At 47.2% G+C, this 20,126-nt stretch overlaps 1 protein-coding gene across 1 annotated transcript in view; it reads right to left on the bottom strand.

Annotated features, from left to right (window-relative positions):
* The window catches only part of LOC137638727 (exosome complex exonuclease RRP44-like), a 95,956-nt gene extending 84,363 nt beyond the window's left edge, over nucleotides 1-11,593 (bottom strand). Inside the window, exon 1 of the mRNA XM_068371054.1 lies at nucleotides 11,415-11,593. Coding sequence (XP_068227155.1) covers nucleotides 11,415-11,499 — 85 coding nt within the window. The 5' untranslated portion in view covers nucleotides 11,500-11,593. The remainder of the gene's footprint in view (nucleotides 1-11,414) is intronic.
* Between the last annotated feature and the right edge of the window lie 8,533 nt (nucleotides 11,594-20,126).

Genomic DNA, 20,126 nt, shown 5'->3' with positions numbered 1-20,126 from the left:
GAAGATTGCTCACACACTGGCCGTGGCCAGAGTGAGCAGAAGACCCAGGGCGGAATACAATCCGAGGCCTGTCGTAAAAGGGTCTTGAGAAGATCTCTTAAAGGACTAAAAGTCCGAGCCATGCTCCAAGTTGGAGGTCTTCCTCCGACTAGGGCAGGGACGATCGTAGCTTCGCATGAGCGAGGATAGATCCAGCGGGCAGGAAAAAGTTATTCCTTTAAGCCTGAAGGTCAGGGAAAGGCTGAGCGACAGGCTTCATTGCCAAGAGCGGAAAGGAGTTTCCTCCCGCCGAAAGGCAATAAGACCGTTATTGCTGGAGAAGAGGCCTCACGGGAAGAAGTATATCTCCCACGGCACCAACCACCTTAGACTCTTCACTTTGCCTGGGAGACCCCTGTGGATGACTATCGCAGATGACGCGACCTCCGTACCGCGACTGTAGCGGGTTGTCTCTTCTAGAGGAGGAAGCGTAGTGTCTCCAGGCATGAAGCCGAAGCGACGCCCCGGTTCGGGAGAGATGTCGCAGTGTGGTTGCTTGAGTAGTCTGCGCCGTGGGAGAAGCTCTCCCGGGAGTTCCGTCAGGGGAAGCAGAGGGTCCAGAAACCGTTCTGCACATAGTCCCAGTGGAGCTCTCCCGTTGAAAGGTTGACAGACAAACTGGTTTTGTTGAGACCCATTGTCCGCAGACAAAAAGGAGGGAAGACGCAGGCGTCGAAGTTGTCCCACCATCACCGGAATGCATCTTGCCAGAGTCTCGGGGTCTGAGACTGGGGGGAAAATTAGCGGAAGCTTGAGGTTCCAAGCTGTCGCGATCAGGTCCCCCAGACCAGCACTTGCTGGTTACCCAAGGTCAAAGACCCCTAGGTACACTCTCTCTATGAGGCTCTGCTCGGATAGTCTGAGAGAAACATTCCCCTGCCTGGAATGAGAGAGCCGATGGTGGAATTGAGAGAATCTCAATCATCCCGATATCTCTACTGCAAGATGTGAAGGTGTGAAAATGCGTCCCCTGCTGGTTAGCATGAAGTCGACACGCAACGGGGCGACTTGGCAGGAGCGGTAGGATCTGAAGAGGGGCCAGACTAAGGCCCTTAAGCCTGCCTGAATGATGGAGAGGTATCCTTCAGGTCTTGACCATAGGCCTGGACCGGAACATGCCCCCCCCCCCTTTCCTTTGACGAGTCCGAGAACCGCATCAAGAATGTGGGGAAAGGACGAGAATATCCACTACCATCAAGAGGCTCCATAGGTCAACACCCATTGCAGGTTTAATAGTTCCGCTGGTCCCATAGGGCCAGGGAGTCCGGTTAAACATTGCCTGAAGCCACCGGAACTTGGATCGCCCCACATGGAACTTATCCTGAGGCGACCGTTCGGACTATAAACGGGTCAATGAGGAAAGAAGAACTAGGAAACGTTCCAAGGTAGGGCTGAAAACTCTGCTTGACTGAGAACAGGTACTGCGACTCTCCTCAGTCTTGCCACGGTGAACCGAAAGGAAGGCTCGGAGGATGTGGTAACAGAATCTGGCGTCCCCAGGTGGTCACCCATCCAAGTACCGACGTTGCTTAACCTCGCTGGACGGACGAGAAGCGGGGTTTCCAACGTGGTAAGGCGGTTGACTCAATATCATGGCCAGATACTCCAGATGTTGAGGCAGAGGAAGAGAAGGCTCCAAGCAAAATACCATGAGCCCACACTCATGGTCAGCATTCGGAAGCTTTTCCCGGCGCTGAATCAGGTCGAAACCCGAGCCTACCGGAGTTGACCAGCCCTCCAAACAGCAGAGGAGGCGGAAGTCTGCACCTGAGCGGCCAAGAGGAAGGCAGGGAGAGTTCTCTGGGGAAACAAACCTGCTATGCCACGGCGGGATAGCCACACTGCATCATAAGCAGGAATACTTGCAGTTTAGGCTGAATTCGACGAGCACCCTGGAAGATGGATGGAATGGAAACTGAAAGTACCCGTCCTTCCGATCCAGGGTTAAAGGAGTCCTGTCGCCTCGTTACCAGTCTGATCGATTCTGCTGGTCTACGCTGGCCGAAGTTTGTTCGACAAACTTGATCAGGGCTGAGAGGTCGACTATGGACGTCCCCTCTCAGATCCTTCCTTACAAGAAAGGATCGACTGAGGGGGCCGGGGGTGAAGCCGTCGATGATCCTAAGGAAGACCTTCGCCTAAGGTATGGATCATTCTGCCCAACCGGGCAACTCTGCTGATGCTATGGCATAAAGGTTCAGAGACACTGAATTCGCTGACAGAGACGGCAGGCGCGATATCCTTGGCTACTCACAGAGATTGTGCGGGAATGGGCATCGGGAAGCTGTCATTCGGATGAGTAACCTTAAGCATCCTCCCAGCGAAAAAAAACCTGCAATCCTAGAGTTCGTGAACTCCTTTTAGGACTATGCCCCCCCGGGGGAGTCTTCCGTGCCATCTGTTCCTGACAGGAGGAAACTGCAATTGGACACCTTGTCCCAGTTGTCGTAGCCGATAACTTAGGCCGACGTGGTTGAAAGAAAAGGGAGCTGGAGCCCTGCAGAGTCTGGAAGAAAGCGCCTTGGAGGAGTGAAACCGGAAGTCGATTTACTCCGCACAGCAGATGTTTAAGTCTCTGTCCTTGGGCAAAGACAAAACTCTTCTCAAGGATGGAAGGGTGTCTGAGGTCGTTGACCTCCACAGATGAGACACCCGAAGGAAGCCTTCAGTCAGTGCGTCCAGATGGTACAACATCGAGCTTGTCCGCAAGTAGATACTTAACGACGAAAGGCCAAGGTGCCTGAGCTCGAGAGGAGGAAAGTACCCTTGATCTTCCTGTAGCTTCCTTGAACCAAACCTCGGGCCGTAACCGAGGAGGGAAAGAACCTGGTAAGCTCCCAGAGGAAGAGGTAAGCAGTCACCCCTTGTCCGATGGAGAAATCTTCAACGGAAAGCCCCCCCCGCCCAAAAATCCTTCCAGGGCGGGAGAAGGAGAGAGTACTCGTGCAGGAGAGGGGACCCTCGAGACCGACCTCTTGGGAACCAACTTCGCCCTGGGGGAAGTCACCACGAAGTCCACTCCTCTCTTTCTCTTCAGCGTAGGAGAGACAGCCGCTGGTTTGTTACCCTGGCCGGTGAGTGCTGGTTTCATAAACCTCATTAACGCCCGTGCCAGCGGATCAAACCATGTCTGCTGCTCCAAGGACACAGAGTCCGAAATCCTCGCTAAGGTGAAAGGGATCGGGCGATCCTTTGGAGAGGACACGACGGTTCCTGCCTGAAAAGAAGGTGGGAAGAATGCTGTACTGACCTGTCTTCGTCCTGCACTACCAACCTGTGCTTGGATGGAGGTGATCCCGAGTGCCGCCTAGGAGCACGCGTCCCTGCTGCTACCACCGGCTGTGGAATTCGCCGCGAACTATGGTCGCGCGAGGGCGAACGGTCGCGCAAAGGCGAATGGTCGCGCGGGCGCACAGGCGAGTGGTCGCGCGGGCACACAGGCGAGTGGTCGCGCGGGCGCGCAGGCGAGCGGTCGTGAGGGCGCGCAGGCGAGCGGTCGCGAGGGCGCGCAGGCGAGCGATCGCGCGGGCGCGCAGGCGAGCGATCGATCGCGCGGGCGCGCAGGCGAGCGATCGCGCGGGCGCGCAGGCGAATGGGCGTGACGGTGAGGGATCGTGCTGCCGCGTAGGTGAAGAAGATCGCTGGCGGTAAGCGATGGCGAGCAGCATGTGTAGGTGAATGATCGCGTGATAGAGTGCGATGGTGATCAGCATCCGCAAGAGGGCGATCGTTCAGGGTTGTGCGATGAGGAGCAGCATGCGAAGCGGGCAATCGTTCAGGGTTGTGCGATGGCGAGCAGCATGCGCAGGTGAATGATCGCGTGAAAGGGTGCGATGGTGATCAGCATCCGCAAGAGGGCGATCGTTCAGGGTTGTGCGATGAGGAGCAGCATGCGAAGCGGGCAATCGTTCAGGGTTGTGCGATGGCGAGCAGCATGCGCAGGTGAATGATCGCGTGAAAGGGTGCGATGGTGATCAGCATCCGCAAGAGGGCGATCGTTCAGGGTTGTGCGATGAGGAGCAGCATGCGAAGCGGGCAATCGTTCAGGGTTGTGCGATGGCGAGCAGTATGCGCAGGTGAATGATCGCGTGAAAGGGTGCGATGGTGATCAGCATCCGCAAGAGGGCGATCGTTCAGGGTTGTGCGATGAGGAGCAGCATGCGAAGCGGGCAATCGTTCAGGGTTGTGCGATGGCGATCAGCATCCGCAGTTGAGGGTCGCGCGATGGCGATCAGCATCCGCAGTTGAGGGTCGCGCGATGGCGATCAGCATCCGCAGTTGAGGGTCGCGCGATGGCGATCAGCATCCGCAGTTGAGGGTCGCGCGATGGCGATCAGCATTCGCAGTTGAGGGTCGCGCGATGGCGATCAGCATCCGCAGTTGAGGGTCGCGCGATGGCGATCAGCATCTGCAGTTGAGGGTCGCGCGATGGCGATCAGCATCCGCAGTTGAGCTAGTAGCTGGCGAACCATGTTCCTTCAGAAGTGTTGGAGAACGTTGGCGTGCCAGCTGTAACACACGTGGGCGATCCGGAGATCGCTGGCGAGCTGATGATCGCTGACGAGCTGACGATCGCTGGCGAGCTGATGATCGCTGACGAGCTGACGATCGCTGGCGAGCTGATGATCGCTGACGAGCTGATGATCGCTGACGAGCTGATGATCGCTGACGAGCTGATGATCGCTGACGAGCAGAAGGCTACGCGTGGAAGCCCGCGCAAAGAAGAAGAGTCCTTGACCCCGACCTGAACCTAAGTTCTAGATCGCGAGGGCGAACGTGGGCGCACAGGGCACGTAACAGGAACTGCAGGGAAGATCATCTTGAAAGCGCTGACGAACAGGAGAGCGCTGACGAACAGAAGGGCGCGCAGGGAAACCCTGACACGCAAGGGAAGAACCCCCGTGGGGGCAACCCTTTGCCCCGAAGGGATCGTTGTCCGCCGGGAGACTGATGTCCGTCGGAAGACCGCTGTCCGTCGGGAAGACCGTTGTCCGTCGGGAAGACCGTTGCCCGTCGGAAGACGAGATTAGACTGCTGTCCATCTGCACCAAGACGGAAGATCGAGAAAAAGAAGTTGTAGGCTGCAAACGGAGATTCCAAAAGGCGCCTCAAGCACCCTTATAGGGAGATGAGAGGCCCTTACGACGAGGCGGACGGAGGGCCTTACGGCGAGGGAGGCCAACAGCAACAGCAACAGAAGAAACCTCCGAAGAGGAGTCTCTATGAGTGTACTCTCTCGCGAACGAAAGAGAAACACTTCGTGGAAGAGACTGGTCAGCCAGTGACCTAAAAGGGGCAATCCTCCGAAGAGGAGATCCTGCAGTTGCCCAGCCCCTTGAGCGAAACTGCAGGTGCGACCGCTCAGCACCAAGAGCATAGTCGCACGAAAAAAAAAAAAAAAAAAAAAAGGCAAGAGAAGAACCCCCCAAAAGAGGAAAAGCTCAAGCCTGGACAGGAAAAAACTTCCCTCGGAAGGAAAGTTATCCGCCCAAGGAGGCAAGCCTCCTGACTGTTCTAAAATGAACTGGAGAGCTGTCCGTCGACACGGGAGTACTACCAGTAGGAGACACGCCCCTGACGACAATACAAGGGGGAGGCAGCAACAGCCGAATCCCCAGGACTCAACCAGACAGCTCACACCGTTGCTATATTACAGAAACGAACTAGATCGGTAACTGTAAAAAATAAAACAAATAATATTAGTACACATTCATTCCCCCGGGAAGGCTCCGAAGAGGAATCCCGAGGAAAATGAACAAGAATTACACAATAGGCACGTGCCCTCACAACCACTTACACTCGCGGAAGGAGAGCTGTAACCAAAACAGAATTATAACAATTATAATTATGTAACTATGTAATTATGTAATTTAAAAATGAATGAACACTAAAGAAAAAAACGAAAACCCCGAAAGGAATCGTTCTACAAGCTGAAAAATTAACAACTACAATTAGATTCATAAACTAATTGAGACAAAATGTACGGCGTAGCAACCCCACCCACACGGGAAGGAAGCTACAAGGGCGTAGTAAAACATAGTAAAAGGGTGAACGACCTCAAGAGAGAGAGAGAGAGAAAGACCGAAGTCAAACTCGATCGCAACCCATAAAAATAGGCCGTGGTGGCCTAACTGCCGAGGCCTCCACGTAGATATCGTACACTACACACACACATCTGAAAAGGAAACTTACTTATTTCTATACTCAAATATATATACAAACATGAAAACATGTTTACATATATATTGAGTAAAAGAAAAGTAAGCGATTAAGTAAAGACAAAACAGACAATGGCTGCCAAGCGAGGACCAAGACAGAAACGTCTGTCACAGTCCGAGCCAAAAGTGAAAGTGAGTATTCACCTGTGTGTGAGGGGGAGGAGGGGTAGCTAGCTACCACTCCCCTACCCCCCCCGCTAACTAGCGCGGGGGTAATACACCCTCGTTAAATTCTAATGGCTCGCCATTTCAGCTACGCTAAAAGTAATACCCTTTGTAAATAGCGTGGTTTGTATTTCGGTTACGGAACAAATGAATATTTAATGTATATATATAGAGGTATATACTGTATATTACTACTGTTTTTTACTGCATCACTTCTGCAATGCCCTTTTATTTTATCCAACTATTCAACAGTACCCTACCGAGTGTCTTTAGTGCCCAAAACTGATAAACCTTCAAAAACAGCAAAAATTTATCTTAACCCTTCTACCCCCAATGGACGTACTGGTACGTTTAAAAAAACTCATCCCTTAACCCCCATGGACATACCTGTAAGTCCTTGCAAAAAACTGCTATTTGCATTTTATTCATATTTTTGATAACTTTATGAGAAACTTCAGGCATTTTCCAAAATAATGAGACCAACCTGACCTCTCTATGACGAAAATTAAGGCTGTCAGCGCAATCTAAAAAAAAATATTGCAAAATGTGCTTGAAAAAGAAAAACGCCTGGGGGTTGAGGGTTGGAAAGTTCCAAATAGCTTGGGGGTAAAAGGGTTAATAGTTATGTAAGATAGAAAGGAAATGAACGATATCTGCTGGTTTAATCCGATGAATTTCTTTTACCTTCAACTCAAAATCATTATCATTATTACTAGCTAAGCTACAATGCTAGTTGGAAAAGTAGAATGCTTTAAGCTCAAGGGCTGCAACATGAAAAATAGCCAAGTGAGGGAATGAAATAAGGAAACAGATTGAATAGTGTGCTGCCTGAGTGTACCCTCAAGCAAGACAACTATAACCCAAGGCAGCAGAAGACCATTGTACAGAGGCTATGGCATCACCCAAGACTACAGAATGATAATTTGATTTTGGAGTGTCCTTCTCCTAGAAGAGCTTGCTACCATAGCTAAAGACTCTTCTACGCATAACAAGTGGAATGTAGCTAGTACTGTAGTTAACCCCTTGAGTGAAGAAGAATTTTTCAGTTATCTTAGTGTTTTCAGGTGTATATGGAAAAATGTGAATGTGTAAAGAATGTGTATGTGTAGGCAAAGAAAAAATGAGCCATAACTTGCATCAAACGAGAAGATTAAAAATTCAACAATTAGGATGAGATACAGTATTACTGATACATACCCCAACTACAATTGAATAATAACTGCACAAGTAAGGTTTGCAAAGATATGAAATCTTTATTCCTTATAGACAGCTAATTCTTGTTTAATTAAAACAATCTAATAGAGAAAACTACTTCTTTTAGGAATACCGGAGAAGTTGGTAAGTTTAGTGAAGTTGATGTATAATAGGGCAAGAAGCTCCATAGAGACAATATACTGTATGGGGAGACTGAAGCATTCCCTGTGGATGTTGGCCTCCATCTGCTAGAAGTCCATTCCAGTTCCTCATTGTTATCAACACTTTCTCTTCAGAATTAAAGAAAAACAAAAGATTGAAGGAACTGATGTTTGTTGATGATTTAGTCAATATAGCAGACACACAAGAACTGCAAGGAAGGATTTTATCATGGAAAGGAGCCCTAAAAAAGGAAAGGATTGAAGATAAACATTGGAAAGTCAATGCTAATGATTAGTGGTACAGAGAAAGACCTCCTTAAGCAGGAGATCCTTGTCTGTTGCTTGTTGTAAAGGTTTGTATCGGGCCGTTTTGAGGAACTAGAGACGTTCCATGCGGGTGGCCTGAGTTCTCGCAGAGGGCACAACTGCTCAAAGCTCCTCAAAAGCATTAACAATTTTGGAAGAGAGGTTTAAGCCCTTAAGTTTAAAGACCTGGCTCAATGCTGAGTGATAGCCTTTCACCACTGAGACTGAAAGGAGTTTCTCTTGGCAAGTAGACATGAAATTTTGCAATCATTTATAGGGAGGCTCTGACTGGAAAAATACCCTTTCTACAACACCAATCGCAGAAGATGGCCCACTTTGCTTGATGTTCAGATACATCCTGCGTACTTCCTCGCAAAAAGCCTTTCACTAGGAAATACTTGATAGTCTTCATCTATGAAGTGACATGAACGTCATCACATTATGGTACTTCTGCATTTGGGATTGGCAAAACAGGTTGGGCTACCAGGGTAGTTCCAGGAACATCAACAGGTCTGGGTACCATTTGATACATGGGTATTTTGGAGCTAAAAGGGTTACCTTTAGATTCATGTTACTTCGTACCCTGTTTATTACCCTTTGAATCAGGCAAAACAACTGAAAAGCATAGTAGTCTAAGTTGTCCAAGGTATGTTGAAAGCTATCCTCTACTGTTGTTAATGGGTTTAGAACTGGTGAACAGATAACCTGGAGCCTGTTGTTGACCCTTGTGGCAAACAAGTTGATGAATGAGGAACCACACAGAGTCAAATGTCTCATTGCTATTAGGGTATAAAGGGACCCCTCTACTCCTACAACTTGACCTTGGCGACTGAGCTTGTTGGCAATCACATCGCTTTTGCCCAGAATAAATGAACAGTTCCACTGCGTTGCATTTTGCCAAAGAGTGCTCCTGATTCATCAGCTCACAGAAATACTGTTTAGAAACAGTACTGTATTTTCTTTCTTATTAAAATACACCACTACAGTAGTGTTGTCACTCATCAACACTACCCAGTGGACTATTAAACACTATTGGTATGCTTGCAAGACCAAAAGTGCTGCCTCCATCTCCAACTGGTTGATGTGCAAGTGACTTTCCTACTCTGACTAGCAACCAAGGGAGAAGTGGTTACTCAAGTGTGCACTCCATCCCTCATTCGATAACTTTGTGAACATTAATATTTCCAGAGGACACTCCAACAAAGCACCCATGATGCAATTCTCATCTCTTAGCCACCAAGCCAGACTGTCCCATATTTCTTCTGGAATAAGATGTTGAGGGAATTCACTGGCTGCTGACCAATGTTTCATCAGACACTGCTGAAGAGATTGCTTAAGGAGACGCCTGTGTGGAAACCATTCCTCCAGAGACGAGAGGTGTCTGGATAGCTTTTGCCATTCTCAAGCCATAAGTTGTTGATGGGTAAGAAAATGTCGCACTATTTTCCTGAGTCTGCTAAGATGATCGTCTGACAGAAAAACTCTTGCTACTGTCGTATCTATCAGTATCCCCCGGTACCCGTTCTTGTGCTTAAGCATGACACAGGACTTCTCTCAGTTTACTACTATCTCTAGATCGGGGCAAAAGGAGAGAAGTTTGTCTTGCTAATGAAGTTGCCTCTGTAAGGAGGACAGTTTCAGCCAGTCATCCAATTATCCTAAGAGATGAATAGTGTTAGCATGAACCCAAAACAAGACTAGTGTGAACACGCACATAATGTTCAGGTTATGTTCATGTGATGTTTACCCCATTTTCATGCTATTGTATTATAAAGTAAAGGCAAAAGTAGCCGTATTTAGATAGGTTTCTTGTCAAAATTGAATGTGTGTAATAACAAGACAACTAAGAGATCATAAAGCATAAATTAAGTGATTAAGTTAGTGAAGGTTTTCAAGAAAGAGAACTCTCGATATTTTGCCAGAACCGCTCAAGGAGGGAGATTCTCCTTCCAAGCAGTAACACCCTCATCCTCCTCCTCTTTCACCTCCCTCATACAAGCCCCAACTCTCCTCAAGGGTAAAGAAAGTTAATTTTTCAATTACTTCTATTTTATATTGTGAATGATCAATTTTTATTCATTTCTGATTTTAGAGGTTATAAATTGTTCAATAATTATCTTTAAAAAAAAACTTTCAAAAGGAGTGTACAGGTATATGTGTATTTATGGATTTGTGAAATGCACCAAGTAAATTTCCTTCACTTTTTATGGGAAATTTGTTTTAGACTACAAGCATTAAAATACAAGTATTTTTGGTTGTGAGACTGCTCCCAAATTGAAATAAACTTGTAAATCGATGTACATTACTACTGCACGTCGAAAATCGACTTATGTCAGATCTCTTGGAACTAATTAACGACACAGAGGGCAGTATTACCGTATACACGTATGATTTACACCTAGATTATTGTCATGAGATTTACATGATTGGCCTTGAATTCAATTACGTTTTTGACAAAGTTAATTATGAAGCCCTTACTTGTTAACACACCTTGACAGATGGGAGTTATAGGACCACTACTCAGTTTTATTATTGAATTGATAACTAAATAAATGTCATGTTTAGTTACTGGTGAGCACTACAGTACAGTGACAATAGAAATTCCATAATTGGTGTTCCTGAGTAGCACTCTTAAGCCTTACATACGCAAAATACTGTACAGTTTATGATTTGGTATTGAAAAGTTTTTGCTTTTTTCTTTGCATTGATCCTATCTCTAGAATACAAACCTTCAGTTACTCATCTAAGATAGAACATAGTGCAGATTATGAGGGATGAAATTATACTCCACGAAAACCCAGACTATAACTGTTAGGTATAGGACAGTGAATTCCCCCACCCGATCTATCCCTTGCCTCTACCATACATGAGCAACCTTTAAACAGTGTTTAATTAACATCAGTAAACAATACATGTAAATTGATTAAGTTCAAAAGGTCAACCTTGAGCAAAATTCAATTGTAAATAGACATGTCTGGTCTATCTATTCTTCCTCCACTAAATAAATATTTAGTATACTAAAAGCACCTTTCAACATTTTGGGGCCCTGCTTAGCTTGCAGGAAAAATCAAAATGATAGTAAAAATAATATACTACTCTTGAAATCAATATACATTTTCTAAGGATTACTTGTATGGCAGCTTTGATCAACCTGCTTCTGCCCCCATCAGCTGACATCTTTTCTGTGATGAGACCAGTTTCTCACCATGTAGTCTCATTCAAGTACAGTACTGTACAATAATTCATAAATGACATCTCTTCAATTTACCTTACATGAGTTCCCTCAGGGAAAAAATTCTCGAGAAAAATATTAACATAAAAAGTCACTTACTGGTGTATGCTTCCACTTCCATCTGACGTGCTTTATCCCGATTGTCAATGTCATTGGTGATCAGAACTACATTCTGATTACACATTCTAAAATGTTGTTTGTACCACCAAGAACCTACGCGTATGGCTCGGTCATTTCTATCATTGACTGATTCCTTCTCCTCTCTTTCTACATAGCAGTCACTGCAATACAGTATGATAAAAAACAAATTTGTAGTAGTATTTGTATTCCTGGTTAATTAACAAAGAATACACATACAGTGTCCTCTTCTCTTACAGTAGAAAAACAATGACTCTTAAAATTTGAAGTATGATATAATGAAGCTTTATTTCAAAAAGGGAAGTGAAAATTTTTAATATATTTTACTACACAACTGCCCTAAGTTCTAGTTGTTCCAACAAAAATTCAAACCTTCGTCCTTTACATAGGAGAAATAAGAGCAAAGCTGCAATACAGGGCAGTTTAAACTTTAGAACAAGGTGAAAACGAGTGGCCGGAAGTCACCAGCCAGGAGCGGGGAAGCCCTACCCCTTTCTTGCTCACTTAGTTATTTTGATAGCAGTCATCAGTGAGAACAGACATTCCCACTGGCTGGAAATTTAGCAGACATACTAACTCTAATTTTTATTTCTTTTACCAGTGTGTTAGTGATCATAAGTGTCTTCAGTGGGGATACCTACGGGAGTACGGACGTGCCAGGGATGTTGGATCGTTGATGCGGGAACTTAAAGAGGGATGTTTGTGCCCTGCCTACAGACGACACTCCTGCAGTCAAGCTTCTCCTTGTGATGAGTGCCGGGAGTGGTCACTCTCCCAGTTGGTGGTGTATGGCAGGAGGAGGAACATGGGAAAAGGCAAGAAGTTTGTCTATACCCTGGAGAAACTGTCTCCTCAATGATGACAGGATAAACCAATCATTGAGAAATAGAAGCAAGCAAATCCCATCCATGTGGTCCCCAGGTTCAGACCAGGGTGAACACTTGGGTTGCAGTTGAAAGTTTGATCACAGGACTTTGAACTAGTACTTGACTCCCTCAAGGATTAAGTGGGAGGTACTTTCTGTCGGATTGGTGGAACAGTATTTGAAAACATGCGTCCTTGAGTTCGGAAGAGCATGAATTCCTCCTTCCTGGTGGCTGCATGAACTCTAATTGCTGTCTCCATCTTGAATTTGTAGAGCAAACTTGTTTAGAAGAGATAAATGATGGCTCTTCATAAACCCGTCGAATTCCCCATTAGATATAGTCAGCTAGTCAGCTGTATTAGCCAGGAGACCCATCTCAGACGACATCTAGCGTATTCTTCTCCATCATCACCTTTATTTTGTTTGTGAGGATGAGGGCTTTTAGCAATTCCAGAGGGTATGTCAAGAATGTCAACAGACAGTGACTGAGGAGATGACAATAGCTGATGGAAGTAAGGCGCTAACCGTTCCGAAGAACTTTCACCAGTTTTCAAAAACATTGCACCATAGTTTGCCAGGCAATCCCCCACTTGTGGCAGCTGGAGAAGGGGTTCGTTAATCTCAGTGACCCCTGCCTCCTCTCTTTATCCTCTTCTTATCAAACACCCTGCCAATGCAAATCAGTTTCATGCCTAGAGGAGTTGCCTCTACATCCAGAGGTATCAATACTGTAGAGACCAACAGGTCTAGTAATGAAGACATGTCTTGCGACTGAGACCAGTTTTGGGCCACAGGATAACTATTTCAGTGTCAGGTGTAGGCTATGCCTTTCGGCGATCAGAATAAACAGGTGACACACCTACGGACAAATCACGCTCCCTGGATGAAGACAGATTGGAAGTCTTTCCACTCTGCTTGGTCTTCCAGTCAGGCTAGTCTTTGGGAGTACTAACGAGACACGGTTCATCCCACAAGAAGACTTCTCTACTAAAATACAGCTAAGAGAGGAATTGCCTGATCTGCACTGCTTCTGTCTATCCTGAGAGTATCAAAAACATGAGGACTGAGTGTGGAGAGCCTTCACTTTTGGGAGATCATGATTTTGAAGATTTGCTGTCCCTTAATTCACGAGTTGGAGATCATAGATATTTAGGTTTTTGCCTTAATAAGTGAATGCGTACAAGTCATAGCTTGTGCAGGAAAATGAGATTGAAGTGATGATCGTGTTCCTGTATGCCAAGTCAAAGAGGCTTGATACTAGAACATAGCTCGTAAGCCTGATCAGTAGTGCTTGTACTAGCATTTGAAGCAAGGGCAGGTGCCCTAGAACCTCATACCTGAACGAATATTCTGAGGGAGAATCTCAGTACAATGCTGCTACTCCCATGAAATCCTGCAGAGGAACTGGGAGGAGACTCAAAACCCCTCCAATTGGTCATCCTGTCCCTTAGAGAACTTTTCTTCTTTCTACCAGCAGCCAGTTTTTCAGCAGGGGAAGAAGGCACAGAGAAAAAGGAGCAGATGAAGGGGGACCGATTACAATTATCTTTCCATAAAGTCGAGGGTTCTCTACCTTAATACAGACTCTTAGCAACAGACAATGGGGGTTCGTCTTCGGCAACAAGCACGGACAGGTAGAGGGGCATCACACCACAGCTCTCCTCGGCAGGGAAGGGGGGAACGGCAACAGGGCAAGAAGACTTCTGGGCCCTATTGACTACTAAGACCTCGGGGACCTTCTACACTGATATGCACCATTATTTCAGGGCAGGCCACAGCATACCCAGGTCCAGGAACCCTGCCCAAAATAGGAAACCGAGAAGTATGTACTGTACTGTATGTACAAACAGTCAGCCAAAATCAAAGTAAGAGTAGCACCACCAGTCGCATGGAAAGAGTTTGAACCACCACCCAATAGCCAGCTGTGTTTACACTGTTAAAAGCTTAACAGCATTTCCAGTTTTACTAAAGTCATACGCCTATTTAAAGTCAAAGGTTTGTATTATGTAAAAGAATTAATAGTGATATACAGAGCTGTTCCTTACTGAAAAACAATAAAATTGTGAAAAGATATTTATGAAACAACAATAACCCAGATATACAGGTATAAAAATGTTATTTTTATTAATAAAATAAATTTTTGAATATACTTACCCGATAATCATGTAGCTGTCAACTCCGTTGCCCGACAGAATTCTATGGAGGGATACGCCAGCTATCACAATACTAGAAGGGGGTGTATTTACCAGCGCCACCTGTGGCCAGGTACTCAAGTACTTCTTGTTGACACCTCCTCAATTATTCCTCGGTCCACTGGTTCTCTATGGGGAGGAAGGGAGGGTCGATTAAATCATGATTATCGGGTAAGTATATTCAAAAATTTATTTTATTAATAAAAATAACATTTTTCAATATTAAACTTACCCGATAATCATGTAGCTGATTCACACCCAGGGGGGTGGGTGAAAACCAGTGTACAAGATTAAAGGATAGCTAAGTATCCCATATTTCATATAATCAGTTATCCACAATAACAATGAAATAATAAGTACCTGGTAAGGAAGTCGACTTGAACCGTTACTCTGCCTTTAATAAGATCGTCTTCCTTACTGAGCGCAGCGTTCCTCTTGGGAGGCTGAATCAACTCAAAGGTGCTAAAGTATACAGGGCTGCAACCCATACTAAAGGACCTCATCACAACCTTTAACCTTGGCGCTTCTCAAGAAAGAATTGACCACCCGCCAAATCAACAAGGATGTGGAAGGCTTCTTAGCCGACCGTACAACCCATAAAAAGTATTCAAGAGAAAGGTTAAAAAGTTATGGGATTATGGGAATGTAGTGGCTGAGCCCTCGCCTACTACTGCATTCGTTGCTACGAATGGACCCAGGGTGTAGCAGTACTCGTAAAGAGACTGGACATCTTTGAGATAGAATGATGCGAACACTGACTTGTTTCTCCAATAGGTTGCATCCATAACACTCTGCAGAGAACGGTTCTGTTTGAAGGCCACTGAAGTAGCCACAGCTCTCACTTCATGTGTCCTTACCTTCAGCAAAGCAAGGTCTTCTTCCTTCAGATGAGAATTTGCTTCTCTAATCAGAAGCCTGATGTAGTAAGAAACTGAGTTCTTAGACATTGGTAGAGAAGGCTTCTTGATAGCACACCATAAGGCTTCTGATTGTCCTCGTAATGGTTTTGACCTTCTTAGATAGTACTTAAGAGCTCTAACTGGGCAAAGTACTCTCTCCAGTTCGTTCCCCACCATGTTGGACAGGCTTGGGATCTCGAACGACTTAGGCCAAGGACGGGAAGGAAGCTCGTTTTTAGCCAAAAAACCGAGCTGCAAGGAACATGTAGCCGTTTCAGATGTGAAACCTATGTTCCTGCTGAAGGCGTGGATCTCACTTACTCTTTTACCTGTTGCTAAGCACACGAGGAAAAGAGTTTTTAATGTGAGGTCCTTAAAAGAGGCTGATTGGAGCGGTTCAAATCCTGATGACATTAGGAACCTTAGGACCACGTCTAGATTCCAGCCTGGAGTGGACAACCGACGTTCCTTTGAGGTCTCAAAAGACCTAAGGAGGTCCTGTAGATCTTTGTTGGAGGAAAGATCCAAGCCTCTGTGGCGGAAAACCGCTGCCAACAAACTTCTGTAACCCTTGATCGTAGGAGCTGATAGGGATCTTACGTTCCTTAGATGTAACAGGAAGTCAGCAATCTGGGTTACATTGGTACTGGTTGAGGAAAACTGCATTGGCCTTGCACCAGCTTCGGAAGACTTCCCATTAAGACTGATAGACTCTGAGAGTGAATGTCGTCCTTGCTCTGGCAATCGCTCTGGCTGCCTCCTTCGAAAAGCCTCTAGCTCTTGAGAGTCTTTCGATAGTCTGAAGGCAGTCAGACGAAGAGCGTGGAGGTTGGGTGTACCTTCTTTACGTGAGGTTGACGCAGAAGGTCCACTCTAGGAGGAAGAGTCCTGGGAACGTCGACCAGCCATTGCAGTACCTCAGTGAACCATTCTCTCGCGGGCCAGAGGGGAGCAACCAACGTCAGCCGTGTCCCTTTGTGAGAGGCGAACTTCTGAAGTACCCTGTTGACAATCTTGAACGGCGGGAATGCATACAGGTTGAGATGGGACCAATCCAGCAGAAAGGCATCCACGCGAACTGCTGCTGGGTCTGGAATCGGAGAACAATACAAGAGGAGCCTCTTGGTCATCGAGGTAGCGAATAGATCTATGGTTGGCTGACCCCACAGGGCCCAAAGTCTGCTGCAAACATTCTTGTGAAGGGTCCACTCTGTGGGGAAGACCTGACCCTTCCGGCTGAGGCGATCTGCCATGACATTCATATCGCCCTGAATGAGCCTCGTTACCAGCGTGAGCTATCGATCTTTTGACCAAATGAGGAGGTCCCTTGCGATCTCGAACAACTTCCTCGAATGAGTCCCTCCCTGCTTGGAGATGTAAGCCAAGGCTGTGGTGTAGTCGGAGTTCACCTCCACCACCTTGTTAAGCTGGAGGGACTTGAAGTTTATCAAGGCCAAATGAACTGCCAACAACTCCTTGCAATAGATGTGAAGTGTCCTTTGCTCCTGATTCCATGTTCCCGAGCAATCCTGTCCGTCCAGTGTCGCACCCCAGCCCGTGTCCGATGCGTCCGAGAAGAGACGGTGGTCGGAGGTCTGAACAGCCAATGGTAGACCTTCCTTGAGAAGAATGCTGTTCTTCCACCACGTTAGAGTAGACCTCATCTCTTCGGAAACAGGAACTGAGCCCGTCTCTAGCGTCATGTCCTTTATCCAGTGAGCAGCTAGATGATACTGAAGGGGGCGGAGGTGGAGTCTCCCTAACTCGATGAACAGGGCCAGCGATGAAAGTGTCCCTGTTAGACTCATCCACTGCCTGACTAAGCATCGGTTCCTTCTCAGCATGCTCTGGATGCATTCTAGGGCTTGGAAGATCCTTGGGGCCGACGGACAAGTCCGAAAAGCTCGACTCTGAAGATCCATACCCAAGGAGACAATGGTCTGGGATGGAACGAGCTGAGACTCCTCAAAATTGACCAGGAGGCCCAGTTCCTTGGTCAGATCCATAGTCCATTTGAAAATCTCCAGACAGCGACGACTTGAGGGAGCTCTTAAAAGCCAGTCGTCTGACGGAGCCGGACACAAGATCATGATACTGCTGCACAGTCTGTAAACTGTCAATCATGGGCAAGCGAGGAAGTACAGTGACAACCCGAATCTGTCTAGACTGTCTGGGTCGTACAGACAACTCCTTAACGGGTTGCTGAGGTTGCCGCACTGCGTCACAACAAGTCCCTTCTGTTGGTTGTTGAACGTCTTCCCCGTGACACATTGACTCCGTAAACAAAAAAATCCTCTAACAAGGACTAAGCTTGGACTGCATGTCATGCAACACAGCTCAAGGTCTATGGGAGCAGGTGTGGTAACAGACGGGATTAGCGGCTGAAGTGTAACCATTACCTTCCCTGTAAGCATGTTATGCTTAAATAAAAGTCCATAAGAGGTTATGCAGCTAAAGGCTCCCTCCAAATGACAGAGTCCTCAAGGGAATATCAGAAGGAGGGAGAAAAGAACTTTCTCATCTACAGGGACCTTATCCTAGAAAAGCTAAGTTCTCTGAGTGAGGGTTCACTGGTGCAAAGCAGCAGACTAGAAGGCAACGTTATGAAACTGCTTGACAGTCTAGTGAGTTGGCAACAACCCAAGATGTGTTGAGAAGCATGCGGTAAGGTATGCAGAGCATGATGTATGCAGAGTATGCTGTATGCAGAGCATGCTGTATGTAGAGCATGTTGTATGCAGAGCATGCTGAATGCAGAGCATGCTGTATGCAGAGCATGTTGTATGCAGAGCATGCTGAATGCAGAGCATGCTGAATGTTGAGCATGTAGTAAGCAGAGCCTGCTGTAAGCAGAGCCTGCTGAAAGGAAAGCAGAGCGTGTGCATGGCGTTTAACATTTCTCAGAAATTCCATGACCAGTGCTAGAGTGCTTTATGCATGCTTGCATGGGGTTTAAACCATGGTATGCTGAACAGCAGAGTCAGAACGAGCTGGAACAACAATAGTGTGGTTTCCTCTTCAAGACTCCGATGAGGGAACACCTGAGGCTCAGTCTGCAAAGGCTGAATAAAAGACAAGCAGAAGGAAGGCGCATGGGTGGAGGAGGCTGACTCCTAGCATGAGTGGTTGAACCCAAGGGTTGCGCTTGCTGAGCGGTTGGCGGAAGCGGAGTAGCAAGTTCCAGTTCCTGTGGTGTGAGCGGAGCGCGATGAGGAAGAGGCTGCGCAGAACAAGGTAAATGTCTCGCAAGCTGAGGCTCCTGAGGCGCAAGGCTAAGGTGTTGTGGTGCTTGCCTTATGGAGGGTTGAGCTCGCTGCAGCAAGAGCTGAGGAGACTGACTCATGGACGGGAGAGGTTGTTGTACCTCAACCGAGTGTTGCATCACTGGTGGAGCAGCAAGTGGAGGCGGAGGAAGAGAGGTATAATCCTCCTGATCCCAATGTAAAGGTTGCCTTAAGAAAGGCGGAGGCTGAACACCACAGGGAACAGCAAACTCAGCACGTGTCTCAACATCGTACGCCTGGCAGGTGGAACTGCTGGCAGGTGGTACTGCGATCAGGCGGAGCGAGTGTAGGTGGAGGGAGTGTAGGCGGAGGCGGAGGAGCAACACTCTCAGCCCGACACTCACGCATCAAGTCCGAAAGCTGTGCTTGCATGGACTGTAGTAGAGTCCACAACATCGTACGCCTGGCAGAAGGTACTGTGATCAGGCGGAGCGAGTGTAGGAGGAGGGAGTGTAGGCGGAGGCGGAGGAGCAACACTCTCAGCCCGACACTCACTCATCAAGTCCGAAAGCTGTGCTTGCATGGACTGTAGTAGAGTCCACAACATCGTACGCCTGGCAGATGGTACTGTGATCAGGCGGAGCGAGTGTAGGAGGAGGGAGTGTAGGCGGAGGCGGAGGAGCAACACTCTCAGCCCGACACTCACTCATCAAGTCCGAAAGCTGTGCTTGCATGGACTGTAGTAGAGTTCACAACATCGTACGCCTGGCAGGAGGTACTGTGATCAGGCGGAGCGATCATAGGCGGGGGGGAGTGTAGGCGGAGGCGGAGGCGCAACACTCTCAGCCCGACACTCACGCATCAAGACCGAAAGTTGTGACTGTATGGACTGCAGTAGAGTTAACTTGGGGTCGGCAGACACTAAGTTCTGCTGAGGTAAAGCCTTAACAGCAGAGATCTGTTGTGGCAGAACCTTACTCCTCTTAGGCGGAGTGTAATCAACTGATGACTGAGGAGAGTCAGAGCTAACCCAATGACTGCATTCGGGTTGTGAACTTTAACTTCGTACGTCTGGCATAGGTCTGGACTTAACGTTTAAGAAGTCTTGAGACCTGAGACCAGCGTTACTCTGCCTTTAATTTCTCCCCTAATCTCTTCTGCAGACGAGCAAAATAAGGGCTCAATCGTCTGCGGGTGGGAGTGACGGTCTCGGTAAGACACGCCCACAACCACCGAGAATACTTCTGTGCGCCGATCAAGGCCTGCTGAACCCTTATGCCCTTCGACATTGCTTCTCCCCTGGGCTTGGGAGCTTGCAAGAGGTCCCGGACTGGGAGGACGACTGGCGCGCACAAAAGTACCCTCACGCACTAATCACTTATCACTTTGATTTCTGTTTGCACTTATTTCACTGAACTCGAAACTTTAAGTGGTTTGTACCTGAAATACGCAATTCTATCCTTTCTCAAAGTTAGTAATTGCGAAAACAGAAT

This window comes from Palaemon carinicauda, chromosome 3 (assembly GCF_036898095.1).
Source record: "Palaemon carinicauda isolate YSFRI2023 chromosome 3, ASM3689809v2, whole genome shotgun sequence".
Classification (NCBI taxonomy): Eukaryota; Metazoa; Arthropoda; class Malacostraca; order Decapoda; family Palaemonidae; genus Palaemon; species Palaemon carinicauda.
The sequence above is the reverse complement of the archived record's forward strand: the minus strand, read 5'-3'. Positions and strand labels throughout refer to the sequence as shown.